This window comes from Tympanuchus pallidicinctus, unplaced genomic scaffold, assembly GCF_026119805.1.
Source record: "Tympanuchus pallidicinctus isolate F22 unplaced genomic scaffold, pur_lepc_1.0 scaffold1, whole genome shotgun sequence".
NCBI classification, from domain to species: Eukaryota; Metazoa; Chordata; class Aves; order Galliformes; family Phasianidae; genus Tympanuchus; species Tympanuchus pallidicinctus.
In genome coordinates, this window is record NW_026294618.1 from 47,332,380 (window position 1) to 47,348,943 (window position 16,564).

The following is a 16,564-nucleotide window of genomic DNA, read 5'->3' on the forward strand; positions in this document are numbered from 1 at the left end:
GTCCCCATCCCCCAATATGGGTCAGTTATCAGCATCTGCAGTGCTTGCTCTATTATTGTCAGAAAACAACAGAATCAGAAGGGTTTGGGTTGGATGTTTAAGATCATTTAGTTCCAACCCCCTGCTACAGACAGGGGCACCTCCCTTTAGACGAGGTTGCTCACAGCCCCATCCACCCTGGCCCTGAAATCTTCCAGGATAAGGGCACTCACAGCCTCTCTGGGCAACCTGTTCCAGTGTCTCACCATCCTCACAGTAAAGAATTTCTTTCTAATATCTAGTCTAAATTTACCCTCTTCCAGTTTAAAGCTGTTTCCTCTTGAGCCTCATGCAATGCCATTCCAGTGTGAAATAACATCAGCTTCTCTTTGCTCCTGGCAATAAAAAAAAGCCCTACATTGAAATGGCTGATTTCAATTTGGCAGAGGAAGTATTTCTGCTTCAGAGGACAGAGCTGCTGAAACATGTTTAATCCCCAAATGAGGTATCTTAAGGCCCAAATCTGTTTCTACAGGCCAGGATCAACATTCTGAAGGTCACAGCAAAGTTCAGTGAATGACCTTTTTATTTTTATTTTTTTTAAAACCAAAGGATTCTTACTTTCTCATTGTGAAGCCAAGGTGCGTGCACTGAGTTTGAGTCTGCTTGGGAAGCAAAGCTTCTCTGACAGCCATTGGGGCAGTTCACATGCTGAGCTTCAGAGCACTGCACACGGTGAGCTCTGCACACCTGCACAGTTTGGGCTGGGTCCATGCATGCGGCCCCCAGGCAGTGACATATCCAGCTGTGAAGCTGTCACTGGGCAGCACAGGGCTAGCCACTGAATGGCTCGTTACGGTGGTAATTAATTTTTATGACTATGAGAAGGAAGGGATGTTAAAAACAGATTGATCATAATTTGCTTTTAATTAACAATTTCAAGCTCTAATTCGAACTAAAAATATCCCATTAATTATCCCCACAATTTCATGGGTGCTAGGGCAGGGGAGATAGTGTAATCAATGATGTGACTGTGGCAGGCCTGTGTAATGAAGCGTGTCCAGGGCCAACTGCACAATCAAGCAGTACTGCTCTCTGCAGGGGAGATGCCTAAGCAACGAGTGAGGTGGGCAAAAGGAGATTGTGAGGGGCTGAGGTTTGGCAATGTCCCAGCTCCAGCTACAGCGCTGAGGGATTAGCAGCCCCTGTGCCCACCACAGCCTCCTCCTGCAGGCAGCTCTTCTGTCTGTGGCTTCCCACCTGCCCCCAGCCCCAAAAACCTCATGGACAGCATTGAGGTTAGAGGTAACAACAAATCATGAAACATCTGAGAGTGGCTACAGTAGGCTGGAAAATGAGTGGAAGGGGATATGATTACAGAGAGTGCAATGAGTCCTTGCTGAAATTATTACCTCAGCTTCAAAAATCTCAGCCAAATTGGTTTCCATAATGTGCCTTCTCAGCACAGGCATCATAAAAAGAAAACAGCAATTAATTTGGCCTAAGAGAATCTATATTGCAGGCGGAGGGAAAACTGCTTTAAACTGTAGAAATGTGATTAAAGTTATGATTTTCTATTGACAGGAAGTAAAAAGAAAAAAAAAATTACGATCTGTAAGTGTAAGGCAGTCTCATCTCATCAGAGGTGGTGGCAGTGGCAGGAGGCTGGGGCCTGGGCCCTGTGTGCTGTGCTTTCCTTACTTCACTTCTTCACTTTCCAAAATACTTCTAACTACTTTTCTGCCCTGCCTCCGTGCAACAGACTGGAAGACAGTGAGGAGGTGAATCTGACTTCATAGCTGCTTCCATACACACCAACATCTGTGGAACAAGGCTTACACTCCTTGAGACCAAAGCAATTTGCTGCCACGCTTGTGTCCCAGCCAGAGAAATCCCTTAAAAGAAGGCTGGGCTCTGCCAGAAGGTGCTTTGTGTGGAGGCAGTGCTGGCTCTGCAGCTGCACAGGTTCCCCTCATCACACCACAGACAGCTGCAGGGCTGAGCCAGCTTTCCAGGCTGGCACCCAGGGTCACCATGAGTTTGGACAGGAAAGGTGTGGGGACATCTGGTGGTCAGGAGCTGCTTGTAGTCTCAGCTGTTAATGGAAGAGAGGTATCTATGATACCAAGTTAGAATCACAGAATCACCAAGGTTGGAAAAGACCTCCAAGATCATCGAGACCAACCATCTGCCTACCACCAGTATTTCCCCACTAAACCACGTCCCTCTGTGTAACATCTAAATGTTTCTTGAACACCTCCTGAGACAGTGACTCAGACAGCTCCCTGGGCAGCCCATTCCAGCACCCGACCATTCTCTTAGAGAATTATTTCCTAACGTCCAACTTGAATGCCCCCGGTGCAAGTGGAGGCCATTCCCTCTAGTTCTGTCACTAAGTTCTACTCAGTTCTCCCTTCAGGGGAAATTCCAATCAGAAAATCCTCTTACCTCAGCTTCAGCATTACAGTTCACTCCAGTACAGAATTTGACAACAGTTCCCTTTCTCCTTCTTCCAGGCAAATCCTTTCACAGGTACATAGAACAGTGAATCACTTTTCTGGTCTATTAATACACATGGGCTGCATTCTTCAGGGTAGCTGCCAAGCTGTCCACGAAAGAGCCCAGCAGCATTAGCTGAACCTATCGGGTTCCCCACAAGCCATGCAACGCCACGGCTGGAAGTGAGGCTTCAGCTCCATGGAGATAGAAGCAGCAGCAGCCCCCAGATGGGGAGTAACTCACAGAAAGGAAAATAAATATGCATGAGCTATGTACTATCAACGTATATTCATGTAATTAATATCATAGTTCTTCATTATATGCTTTCCTTCACCACTTGGAATTTCTCCAGGTACACTGAACCCATTCATTTATAAAACAAACGACCCAGCATCATTAGCAACCCCGATGGAATTATTTAATTTACAACATTTAATTTAATATACAACAGACAATCTACTGCAGATTTTGCTGCAGCAAATTTGTCCTCATTCAAGATGCCATAGTGTTACCTGCAGTGTTCTTGTTTGATGTTTTATTTCTAACCACATTTGGACTAGTATTTTGTTTGTGGTGTAAAGGCAAGAGAACATTTTCTACCACTACTATTGTTAGCAGCGCTTTCATCATGATACTCTGAAATCTAAACCTGACTTTGAACAGTTCACAAAAGGTCACCCTCAGAAATCTTATGGAAAGTTGGCACCTGCGCAGCCCCTTCCATACATTTATACAGGGCACAGCATGTTTTAATTGAATTAAAAGCACATCATTCAACGTTCAGTCACAAGGTTTGAGAAAAGCAAGTGATCTGTACCATATATAATGCATTAGCTTATCAAAATAAATTTCCCATCATCTTCCAAAGGTTGAGGAAAAAGATCCTTGACCTCTACACTCTGCACAGTGAAGAAAGCCAGGGGCTGAGGAAGAGCAGTTGTCAAGAGAGACCACTCAACACTTGATGCTCCAGCTGGGTCCTAAGATTTTTTTAAGGGCAGCAGCCTGAAAAGAAATCATTTCCAGGTAAGCACACTTACTCAGCATTTGGGAAGACTCCTCTTCAGATTTTTCAAACTGTAACTTTTCACTTTCCTCAGACAGCACTAATTTGACGTTGAAAGAAGTCAACACTGCTTGGTTTCATTGGTCTGTGACAAACTGTGGTGTTTCATGCAGGAAGGATTTCTGTTTGCCGTGACTGCTCTCCAGTATGACCGCATCCATTAGTGCTGAAAAATTCATAGCTGAAAAATTACCATTAAAACCATGTGTCCTTTCTCTCAGATGCACTGCTGCTTTTGCTTCACCCTCTCCTTTTATTTTCTGTCCCCAACACTTGACTGGTGTTGGGGAAACCATTTGTTGATGACGGCTCCAGCAGCTCTGAGCCTAATGATCGTAACAGTTCTCTCTACGAGTTTGTACCAACTCAGTCTTTTTTTTTAAGTTCTATCTATAATCTCTCCACGGGCAAGGAAAAACAGCAGCATCCTCTTACAAAAGGAGCAGGGACATTACAATCAACAATGCTTTAAAATCACTGCATTGCACTGAAGTAGTAGTTTTGCTACCAACGTCTCGGTTTCAGAACAAGAAATAATGCCAGGAAAAAATCAGCAGAGAAGAAATCAATTTTGTAACAAAATTTATTTTTGCTCTGTGGATACAAATCCCAAACATCAACAAACAAATTCCAGTGAAAAAATACCAGTCATTAACAATGAAAACTTTTATTATTATTTAATAAATAGAACTTTGGCATTCAAAATTCTAGCTGTAAACCCTACTTTAAAAAAATTACAAAATGAGGCAAGAACAACAAGCCTAAAGCTGAGCCAGCCAGTGGCTCCTTTACTTTTTACAACAAACACATTTTGATTAAGTCATGACAACTCTATTTACATATGAGGTATTCTGAGCGGTTCAAAAATTGAACCCAATTTACACAACTACCAGTCTTTGGGGACTGATCTAGTACATATGTCAGCTGTGCTTTTAACAGATAGCTCCAGACACTCCTCCCCACTGCACTAATGATATACTGCAATTAACACACACAAAAGAATCACATTATGCTTTGAGTTTCCTGCTCACGCTTCATAGAAAGCTGCATACTACAAGCAGGCTAACATTCCGAGCGCACACCTAGTACCTGTTGTCAGCACTTATGTTTCTAGATATTATGCAGAGTTCTTACTACAAAAGCCCAACAAAATATTGGCAGGTAAGAGGAAAACAAGGTGCAGTCGTCAGCATTCTAACAACTCATCTAAAGTTCAAAGGGAATTTCTACTTAACTTCAGGCATAAAAAGGCACAAAGGTATGCAGCTGTGGAATTAATATTGCTAAGGAGCTACTAGAATAAATCATCCCTTTCACTAATAACCACTGACTGGTTTGAGCCAACAGAAGTGGATTAATTCAGGTCTTCTCCTCTCTCCTGACAGAACTCGTTACACCAACGGGAAGAGCCCAATGACATCTGCATCTCCCATGTAACACCAGTGAAAGGAACAAGTGCTAGGGAAGTGGGTCACAGAGGAAGGATTTTCTTTCTTTCCTTGTGCTCTTACTTTGCCAGAAGAACATGTGCTACAAGAAGCAGGCAGTGAGGGCAAAGGAAGGGAAGAAACATCTTGAAGTGAAAAGGACAAAACTTCAGCTCCTGCCATTACCTCACAGCCACCAGCAGCTTCAAATGTTGAAGTCTGGGTGGGTGGTGGCAGCAGTGTCGGCAATTTCACAGAATTATCGCACCCTACAGTGACAGAACTGTGGCTAGGAACCTAAATCATGTTTACACAGTTGAGCTGCATGACTTCTACATAGCAAATAGACAGCATCATCTATAGCCTGTCCCAAGACTTTCCAAGCCTTTTTTCAAAATACATTCTTGAATACAGTAGTTACTGTAAATACCTTCTAAAAGAATTGTACAAATTCAATCTGAAACTATACAAAAAATTACTGTACAAATTTGCTGACAAACAGAACAGTACAGTATCCATTCATTAGCAGTTCTTTTTCAGCCCTTGAGATTGTCTAACAGCCACAGCAAAAAGTTGTCATGACTAAATCCAAGCAATTCCAATGTTAACATTCATTAATCAACTGTGTATTAAATATGCTGAATGAGATTCACACACACTACATTTTAACCAATTAATCAGTCATGCATATCATAGACAAAGCTTATTCCATTTAGAGGCATCTCTAAAGTGATGCATATATAGTAACTGCTACTACTACAACAGGCCCAATTTCAAGAAACCAAAGCAAAATACAGTATCAGTTTAGATATTCAGTTGGTAGCCTGCATCTTTGGCTCAACCATCCACCACTTACAGCCCTATTTTAATCTGACCGAGGCAGGTAAACTCAATTGATATATATATTTAAAACAAAACAACAACAACAAAACAACAACCAAGTGCCTTAAAGTCAACATAAATATCACGGGTTCCCTAAAAAAAAAATATTAAAATGCAAGATTACAGCATTGCAAACAAAGTATTACAAATACAACGGGACCTCCTTCCTGAGGGACTTTCAACTAATACTTATAGAGCATCGCAGCTCCTGAAGTGCTTTGCAAATATTAAATTACTGATCTCAACTCTGCAGTACATTCAGCAAGTAAGACAGTGGAGCCACACCAGTCAAGCAACAACACAACAGGACAAACAGACTTGAAACATCTCCTGTTGCTAGCTAATTCTCTATTAAATGCTCTATTTCCACAAAATTTAGAAAAATGTGTTGCTCAGTCATTTCTATAGCTACAGCATTTCCATCTAAGGAAGTAACAGTGTGCTATGTTGGTGTTCACTTTCACATAATGTTTCTAGAAACGCTGTTGCTGAATTTCTGATAGCAGACAGAAGTCATAGACTGGGGACTGTTCCTTCACTGCAGGGCCAAAACCACTGCACTACACCAAAGGAACAAGGTGTGGCCCTCATAAAAAAACCCAATGCCTTTGCATCAAGAGACACAGGAAAATTAGTGCAAAGATCCTTGTTTTCAGTTTTGCACTAGTGTAACGGTACACTTTCAAAACTATTGAAAGAACAGCATTCAACAAATTAAAATAAAATGGCCTTCTTTTTTTTTTTTCCTTCAACCTTCGAGCTGAGATACCACGCAATTTCTCTTGAGATTTAATCTGGATGTTTTAGTGCCCACCGGAGCTGGGCCAGTCAGATTAATCTCTATCTGAAAATACTGTATATGTAGCAACAGTATACACTGCAACACCATTTTTCACAGATTAGTCCATGTGTAGATTCATGATAGAGAAAACTGTCAAATAAATTAGTCATTACAGCAAAGAAAAAAAACCCAAACAACAAAAAAAATCAACACTAAATTATAAACATGTTAACAGTAACTGCATAACAGTGAACAGAAAACAAAACACCAAGTTAAAATTCGTAAATCCAGCCTACATTGTTATAACCATTTTTCCTTCTATTAAAATAGATGTCATCAGAAAACTGTTGCTATAAAAATGTCACCCTAGAACTTACACAATTCTAATCTCTATGCTAAGTGATTTCTGCTGTTATCCATGATACAGATCAGCAGACTGACTTGCACATTGGCCACTTGAAACTTTAATTCACATGTATGACCAAAGGTCATATATTTTCGTTTTCGTTACCTGCAGTTAATTACCATCTTACACAACTGTTCAGATAACTTTCAGTACTGATCCAGGAAAGTGGAAGTGTTAATATTTTATCTGCCCACAGGAGTGAAGTAGCACAGCCAAGTGATGCTCACGGAACAAACTATGGAATATGATCTTATTTTTAAGGTAACCTCTTCCTGCAAGAAAGGAGAGATCAAGAATAACCAAACAACGTGGAAAATTTTGTAGTCCTTGCATAACTGAGAATTTAATACTGGTAAGTGGAGACATTCTGTTTTGAGCCCTGACTTTGCCAAATGCCTAACACTCATTTTGTAGCTGCAGTAAAGAATGGTTGAGGTTGTTTACAACCTCATCGGAGGTCTCCAAGGATACAGATACAGAGAAGCCACATTTTGAAATGGAGGTGACATAAATAAAAAATATTATGGTATGAACACTAAAATACAGTCTATTCTTTTTGGACAGCCATATACTACCCTGCAGTTTCACGCCTCCCATTTTCTCTGGGCTTGTAACAGACTTGATGTTACTGAAATTCCTCAAAGCAATATGATAATGCTTAAATCTTATGGGATTCATGTGCATAAAGGAATTGAAAGTTGATTTTCCTCCATTCTTCAGCAAACAAGCTAACATTCATTACTAAAAGCAAGATACTTCCTGTAGCAAATTCTTCAGGCAACTTGAAAAGCATTTACTGTTTGCAGCGTTCTGAGACTGTTCCGACTGCAGTTCCTACAGCTAAGTGAAGTTTCAGAAGCCCCCATCTTCACCACATACAGTCAAAGGTCATTTGACTCTCTGCACTGACTTCAGGACACAGGTAATGCCACACAAACCCTGGAAGGAGGAAAGGACTGAGAGTAGTAGCAGCACGGCTGTTCCAAAGCTCCGATTCCAGAAACTAGTTGAAGCAATAAAAGGAAACCCAATGAAGGAAACAGAATCCAACTGAAAAATTCTTCACAGCTTGTTCTTAAATTCAGTAGTTTGGAGAAAAGAAAGATTTCTTGAAGTTTGTACCACTCTGTTCAAACCATGTCTCTCCCTTCCCCACCCGGTTCCCAAGATTACATATGCATGATCCTCACAGAGAGGCATGTGCAGTGGTTGCTATCTTCTAATATGGCTCCTTAATAGAAATGCAAAGACCTGTGACACAGCAGCATTTAATAAGTCATTTGCTACTGGATGAAATGTTGTCATTGAGTGATGCAATTGTCCCCCATGTCCTGAGCATAACGGTCTGATATTATCGTCCTTAATTCATCAATATCCTTTCGTAACTGACAAACGTCTGAGAGCTTCTTTGAGAGAGTCTCTGTGCTGTGATAATTTTCATTCTCTTCAGCTGAGCAGCTCAGTGCTACAAAAAAAACAACAGCCAAGGTTAAAGCTCTGACAGCTGTGCTCTGAATACATAAACCAGTCGGCCTCTCTTGAAATAAAGGGAGAGTCACTTTAATTAACTCAAGAAAAACCATGCTCCAGTGTGACGAAAGGCCAACAAAACATTGTACCACGTGAACTTAAAGCCAGTCCCTGCTCTACTGAAAGACGTGCTTTTCTTTCTGCACCTAGACTCACAAATGACTAATCACTTTCAACAGTGAAAAACAGTGAAAAAGTTGGGTAGGATAACAATTTTTGAAGCTTCTAGCCACTCAGTGAAGAGGGATAGAAAAGCTTGGGAAATGAGACCATATAAGATTACAAGATAGTACTACAGATATGTTGCACTATTTATCCTGCTGGCTGACAATGATCTCATGGACTTCGAGACAGGTATACGTGCACTCACAGCATTTCAGAGGTTTCCAGTGCAGATGAATCTATGTGGTGCCTACAGAACACTGCATTTTTACCTTCCCACTTTGCTGAAGGTAGAGTTCAGCAAACAGTCTGAGTAGTTCTAATTAACATTCAGAAAGCACTAGGATATGATACGTTCAAGTGGAAAAAAAAGTTCATTAAGCTTGTTAAAAGGAAACACCTCACAAAAACTACACTCGATCTCTAAACGGCTGGCATCAAGATGTACTTTCCATCCACTTCGTATAGGAAGTGGAGAAGGATATGGAATTAACATTATCAAAACTAGAGATGCCAGGTACCCAGGCTTATACACACTGACAGCTACTGTCCCCTTGAAATCAGATATATACACGTTCAAACAGCAGACTTACACTTCCATCACTTGATCATAAGGGGTTTAAGAATGGCCTGCTTATGCCTCACCTTCTTTGTTAATTTAAAGGGCAAAACATGGTTGACAGAAAAAGTCCATTAACCCTTAGGGCTGACTGCTGTGTGCATCACAAGGGAGACACAAGGATACATGCCTTTACTTTTTAAGGGCATGAATATATCCAGAAGTGAGTCTGTATGAACATCTAGACATCTCCTCCTGACCTGACAAAGACCTGTATAGCCTTAGGCAGTTGGCAACCCAGGTGTGCTAACAGCTCAGCACTTTCCAAGAGCTCCAGTAGTATACTTTGTGCACAACTGCTCTGGTTGCACAGTCATGGGAAGACTATCCTCTCCACCTGGCAAGAGAGTGCCACTTAGCTAAACTGCTATTATTCTGTGTCCAAAACACTAGTAAGCACTGGAATGACAACATCACTTACATCTGATTCCCAGCAGTAGGGAAAGGTTAGGCTCCTTGCCTTGAGCTCTCTGGGTAAGAATACTGCACAAAGCTTTCAACTCAAACAAGCAGTGGGACATCTCCTTGAACAACTGGTCTGCTACAGGCATTTTTTCAGACACTGGCTGTCGGGACTGTTCCACCTGTCGTATCTGCTCCTTCAGAGAAGCATTTTCTTCTGTCAGTCTTTGGTTCTTCATGAGAAATAAAGAAGAAAAGAGTCATGTTAGTCTACAGCATGTAGCATCGCAGAAAATTTCCTGTCTCAAACCACAAGCAATAGTAAATAAAAATAGTTACTTCCATACATAAAAGCTGGACCTCTCCAAAGAACAGCAAATAGACAGCTTTTACACAGCTCTTAGTGGCCTTCACAAACTTAAAACTTTTTCTTCTTGAGGTAAGGATGGCATTATTATATTTCTGCACAACATGTATCACAGCAAAGTATCTACTAAGCTCATAAAGCCCTACCACAAGTGACTATAATCACGTCCTGAGGTTCTTCTTAGCTGGCATGGTCATGGATTGGGTTTTTGGAGCTTTTACTTACTTCAGAGAAAGTTTTATTTAACTCTTCTATATTTCTTTCTTTTTCTTCAAGTTCATTTGTCATCTTCAGAACTGTCCTCTTTTCTTGCAAAAGCTTCTCTTGCACAGACTAAATTGAAAGAAAGCACAGGTAATCACTTTAAATTTTCACACTGCAGGTTAGCGCTGACAAAAAACATATCCTCAGTAAATTCCTAAGTTTGTTATTCACTGCTTTTGAATTACACCTGAATTTCTACCAAGTTCCACTTCATAGTGTCCAACTGGGCTCCAAGAGCTCTATGGACACTAACTTAGCTGCACCAAATATCTGTGATATTCTTTAAAGTATTAGCATCTGATTTTAAGCAAACAGACCACGTATGCAAAATGTTACTCTAACACAGGATAATAAGGGATGTATGGAAGGCTAAAACAATCACACAATTTTTTTTATTGTATCCAAATTATTTCACTTGAAAAAAGCATACTAACGACAAGTTAACTTCATTTATGCAATTTCAGAGTTATAGCTGAACATATTTTTGCCTCTTTTTTCCATGAAGACTGTGGCAGGGGTTCCTACAAGCTTTCAGAACATAGTATCTACCTACTCAATTTATTATACAGCAGAGAAGAAAGCATCTGGTAGCTGACACAGTGTAATATCCTCTTTAAAAGCATTCACACAACATAAATCAGGATAGGGTACTACAATTTTACTTTGCTAAAATAACAACTATAGGCAAAAAAAAAAAAAACCAACATAATTTATTTGTAGTTTATATTGTCTTTTTTTAACAGATGCAATAATTACAATCATCATTAATAAAATCAGAAATAAGTTTCTCAGATGCTGCTGTACTTAGGAACTAGAGCTTTCTGAGTTCGACTTCCATGTCAGCGATAATCAGCAATAAACCAACAACTCCTGCAACATGGAAAGAACTGTAAGATTCCCTGTAAGATTTTATTTATTTATTTTTATTTTAATGAATTCAGCATGGCCACAGCTACTTTAGCTGTCAAACGCACACCTTCACTCTACTATATGTTTCCAAAGTCATCTGCTAAAATTCAGAAAGGGGAAGATTCAAATCATCTTACCTGAATACTAGCAACAGTGCAATAGCAGGCATGCCCAACCCACATCTACTGGGCTGCACATGGCCCAGCACAGCCCGCACTGCGGCCCACTCACTGCCCCACACCATCATGGCAGCCGTTCTTCCCACCAAGCGGCCTGGCTTGGGCCCAGGCACGCACCCATCACTCAGCAACAACCAAACATCGGTGTGCTATTAGCACCATCTCAGCTGAAACCAGGACAAGGGGAGGGTGCAGTGCAGTGCTAACTCTACTTCTTCCACTCATCATGCATACAGTCAAACTGAAACTCACACGTACTGCATTACATGTGCCTGTGTGGCTTAGCAACTTCAATGCAGTGATTACTGACTGACAATAATATTTCTAGCTACCTAATGTAGTCTCAGAAGAAAAGGGAATCCAAGGAATGAAAAACTGTAGATGAAAGAAGAGTGTTCAATGAAAAAGAGAGAGAGTAATGCCTTCTTGTCAAGGCAAATAACATGGCAGTATGCTTAATTCGTAAGGAAATCGCGTCAGTTTTCAGAGATTATCTTTGAAAAAGACAATACATGCAGAAACCTGCTGTCAAATTCGATGAATATCAAGGAATGCTTTTTAAAGACAAAATAGCAGAACTGAAAAAAAGTCCATTAACCTAAACCAATCCTTAAAAAAAAGTTACAACTCAAACAGACTCTGTTACAAAAGCTACTTTATGTGGTACCAAATCTGATGGCAGTAAAATCAAAACCATTTACTGATGGTGAATTTATTATGCAATCCCTAGAAAGCGTGGCAGATACAATTTTTCCTGATAAAAACCAGATTTTTCTAAAATCAGTTTGTCTCACCAGACCGTAGCCAGGCAAACTGAAGAAATGGGAAAATCTAGCAGAAGAAATTTGGACAGTAAAGCTGCTAATTTCAAATTTAATGCTAACAGCAACTACTAAATGTGGAAATAAGTGTTACTTCTGAGAGGAAGCAGATTAACCTATTGATGCCATAGATAAGGCTCAACTTGTCTTTTTCATTAGAGTAATTGATAATGAATGTCACTGAAGAAATGGCTTCTTTGGATCCACTAGAAGACAACAACAGCTCTTGATTTGTATGAAGCAGTAGAAATTTCATTACAGCAATGCTACTGATGGCACTCCGATGACAGTTGGTAAAGAAGAGGGACTTAAAGAGTCAACATTAGATTATGCACTTGCCATCACGTTTGATGAAATATCACTGCACCTTACATCAAGAAAATTTATGCACAAAGGCTTTAAAAATTGGTAATATCATGCAAATCAAAAGCTGTGAATTTCATAAAGTCCAAGGAATTTAATCATCACCAATTCCAGAAGTTTCATAAAACCATGCATGCAAATTATGAAAACATCAGTTAGTTTTCTGAAGTAAGGTGGCTAAGTTGGGGGTAAGTGCTAAAAAGTTTGTGATTTCCAAAATGAAATCAAGTCATTCATAGAGTAAAAAGGAAAATTTTTGCCAGAACTTGAAGCTGAAAAATGGCTCACAGATTTACCACCTTTGTCGGATTTGACCACTCATTAAGATGAGTCAAACACTTCAAGGAGAAAATCATCTGTGCTATGTTCCAAATCATAACAGCATTTGAAACGAAACTTAAATTATGGCATACTCAAGCTATAGTAAATAATTTTATGCATTTTGATACATTGACTAAACGCAGCCCTGTGAACAGCGAAAAACGTGCCTTCTGTTTTTATAAAGGAATTTGAGAATATGTTTCTGAATAATACACTGAATGAAAATACTGAAATCTGATGAAAATATTGAAAAAAAATTATCCGCTTCTTTGTTTATTTGTGACTCCATTTCAAGTCAATATAATGTATATATATAATGTAAATATATCTGCAAATTTTTAAATGGAATACATAGAGTTGTAATCAGGTATTCAACTCATAATCATGTTTCTCCACCAGACTTTTCTAAGACCTATCTTTCCAAAGAAAAGTACCCCTCAGTTCACAATCGCATCTTATTCACATCATCGTTTTTTGGCAGCACGCACATTTGAGAACAACTGTTTTCAAGAGAAAACTGTTGTTAAGAGTTAGGGTACTATGGTTAGGCTGTAGTTGGACTTGATGATCCTTGAGGTAATTCTATGATTCAAGGATGAAGTACGGGAAAAGTAAAATTTCATGAGAAATCTCCAACAAACATCTTGAGAGCTCACTAAGAATTGCGACTACTTCCACTATACCAGACCGATGCATTAGTTTCACAAAAAACAAGGTCAAATATCCCACTATTTTCATACTTTTGTTGCTCTTTTTGTGTTTTAATAAAAAAATATTAAAAAATAAAATGTTTTGTCACTTACTTATATTAACTATATTATATTTATTACATGCAGCCCAATATAATCCATTTCTCTTCATTCAGTGCACCCCAAGCAAGCCCCAAACAAGCCAAAAGGTTGAATGCTTGTAAAGTTTACTGCTGATATGTATTCCTGACTTTTTCATCTTTCACAATGAAAAAAATCCTCTTTTGCCATTAATTACTGACAGATTTGATGCTGTGCTACAACATTGCATCTGAAGTGTCTTCTCCACTCCTAGCTCAGCATATTCATGTGTAAAACCTGTGTCAATTACTGGATGCAAATCCAATCTCATCATGCTCAAACTACAGCTGGTGCACTGGTGACAACAGTGTGTGCTCTGGCAATTTTGAACGTAACCTTCCACAAAGTGGAACCAGAGACCACGATGGGAGGAGGAGATGGAATGTTTTACAAACCAATGGATCTCAATTTATAGAATGACACTGTTTGAGAAGTATGGTTGGTCCTGAATCTCTGTAGTTAAAATCCTAAGTATTCCTCTTCCAAAACAAAGAACTCCATCATAGGGAATTCTATGTCATAGCTCAAACAAAATGTTACAGAAAGATCAAAGTCAATCTTGAGTAAAATACGTGTTTTAATTGTTGCAATATGATGGTGTGCTCAAGAGGGATATAAAACTATTAAAGAACATCAGAAAATGAGCTACAAAGATGGTGAAACACCTAGTGGTCCTCATGCAAGGTGCATGACGTGCAGCTGAGGTCCTTCGGTATGCTGAGCCCAGTGCAGAATCAGCTGAGGGGAGGCCTGATGGCGGCTGCAGCTCCCTGCAGGGAGCAAAGGGGCAGCGCTGAGCTCTGCTCAATGTGACAGCAACAGGGCCCGAGGGAACAGCATGGAGCTGTGCCAGGGCAAGGTCAGGTTTGGGTTAGGAAAAGGTTCTTCACCAGAGGGTGGTCAGACACTGGCCCAGACTCCCCAGGAAAGCAGTCACAGCCTCAAGCTGATGTAGTTTGAGAAACATTTGGACAGCACTTTTAGACACTGGGTTTCAATTCTGGATGATCCTGTGTGGAGCCAGGATTTGGACTTGATGATCCTTGTAGGTCCCTCCAACTTGGGATACTTTATTCTACGATTCAATTGCAGTTTGGGAAGAAAACCAAACTTACTCTTATGTGAAAGCTATTCCTAATCAGTATGAAGAATGGAACTTTCAAGGTACTGATACTGTGGACTGTAACACATAGGAAACTATGTTTATGCGTTGAGGCCGGCCTTACACCACATTTGTGGCTTTCATAAGGAGAAGGCTTTTAACTGACCAGCCAGCTATAGGAACACTGCTGACAAGGTGGGAAATAGTGAGAAGCAGTGCAGGGCCAACAGAAAATGGAGAAAATGGTGTGCAGCTTTGAGAAAATTTCTCGATAATGAGATTCAGCTCAATGGTGCACAAGAAACAAAACGCTTTCTTCAAAGCCAGAAAACAATGGTGTTAAAATTTACACATTCAATCTAGATGAAAATACTTTTTTTTTTTTCATCATAAGTAACAGGAATCATAAGGCAGAACCCAGAAGTGCTACTTGTTTTTAGAACATTTCCACATGCTTGATGTGCCTCTCAGTTCACCCACACCATGCCCCTAGCAAGGAAGTGCTGAAATAGTGTGCATCCTATAGATAAGCAGTGGCTAGAAAGCACAGCTTCATGCTACAAAGGAAGGGGAGGAAGAAAAAGGATCATGGCTCCATGTCAAAGGAAACACTGCGGGCCAAGAGAGGGCAGGAAGTAGCTCTGCTTGATGCTTTTCCTTTGTTGCGCTTGAAGATGAGTGTAACATGCAGAGGTTTTGAACAATCACCTTCATTTTATTTTAAAAACAGTCTACTGAGAAAAATGGCCATATTGAGTCAGACTGAAGGACTTTTTGTGCGGTTAGCAGCCATGCAGAAGTTGCTTAGAGACAAGGAGAACAGTGCAACAAGATAAGGACAGGTACCCAACACTGATTTTCCATTTTCTGAGTATCTTCACTTTTTAACAGTCTTTATTGCATTTCTCTTGCATGAGCAAATTCAGGGACACCACAAGCTCCAATATGACACATGCACTAGAATTATTATTTACATGTTTCAAGTCCATGTCAGCAACAGACATTAAATATTCTATTGTGTAGCCTTCCTTAGGGTGGGCAGATGGTGGTAGAACAAGTTCAGAAACATTACATTTCCCAGTATATTTTGAGAATTACATCTGTCATTGAACTTGCAATGCAAGCTGCTCTAAAATCACCTTTCAATAATATTGAAAATAACGTGCACATGGTCAGCTTACCAACTGTGCAACCTAACAGCATCTACTAAATGGAAATAAGTGTTACTTCTGAGAGGCATACCTAACATCTATCACTCTATGCTATCCTTACCTTAAAGCTCAGGAAAAGCACAAATGCTGACCAGCTTGCTAGATCCCATAGTGCTATGACTTCCCAATACTCACAGTTCTGAGAGTCCTCTATAACCCATCCTTACTTTTCCCTTTTGCTTTCTGAAGTTACAACTTGGTGTTATTTCCAGCCCTGGCATAGATTGGGTTTATTATGACTTACAAGATTGACAGATGTAGTTTGGGTAACACAGGCACCATATAAGTTGATTCCTAGCTGTTTTGTACAAAAAAATGCTAATTTTGTAATATCTAAATTAATCATGTAAACAAGGAATATTTTATTTAAAAAGCAAACAAGACTCTCAGTTGTCATTTTTGTCCTTTGGAAGATGTGCAATATATGCAGCATGACATCTTGTC

The 16,564-nt window shown here is 39.9% G+C and overlaps 1 protein-coding gene across 2 annotated transcripts in view; it reads right to left on the minus strand.

The window, feature by feature from the left end:
• Positions 1–4,109: 4,109 nt before the first annotated feature.
• Positions 4,110–16,564, minus strand: part of CEP85L (centrosomal protein 85 like) — a 141,933-nt gene continuing 129,478 nt past the window's right edge. For both annotated transcript variants that reach the window (XM_052671081.1, XM_052670987.1), the window contains exons 11-13: positions 10,346–10,453; positions 9,773–9,986; positions 4,110–8,505 (exon numbers count right to left, since the gene is read on the minus strand). In XM_052671081.1, coding sequence (XP_052527041.1) covers positions 8,342–8,505; positions 9,773–9,986; positions 10,346–10,453 — 486 coding nt within the window. In that variant the 3' untranslated portion in view covers positions 4,110–8,341. The remainder of the gene's footprint in view (positions 8,506–9,772; positions 9,987–10,345; positions 10,454–16,564) is intronic.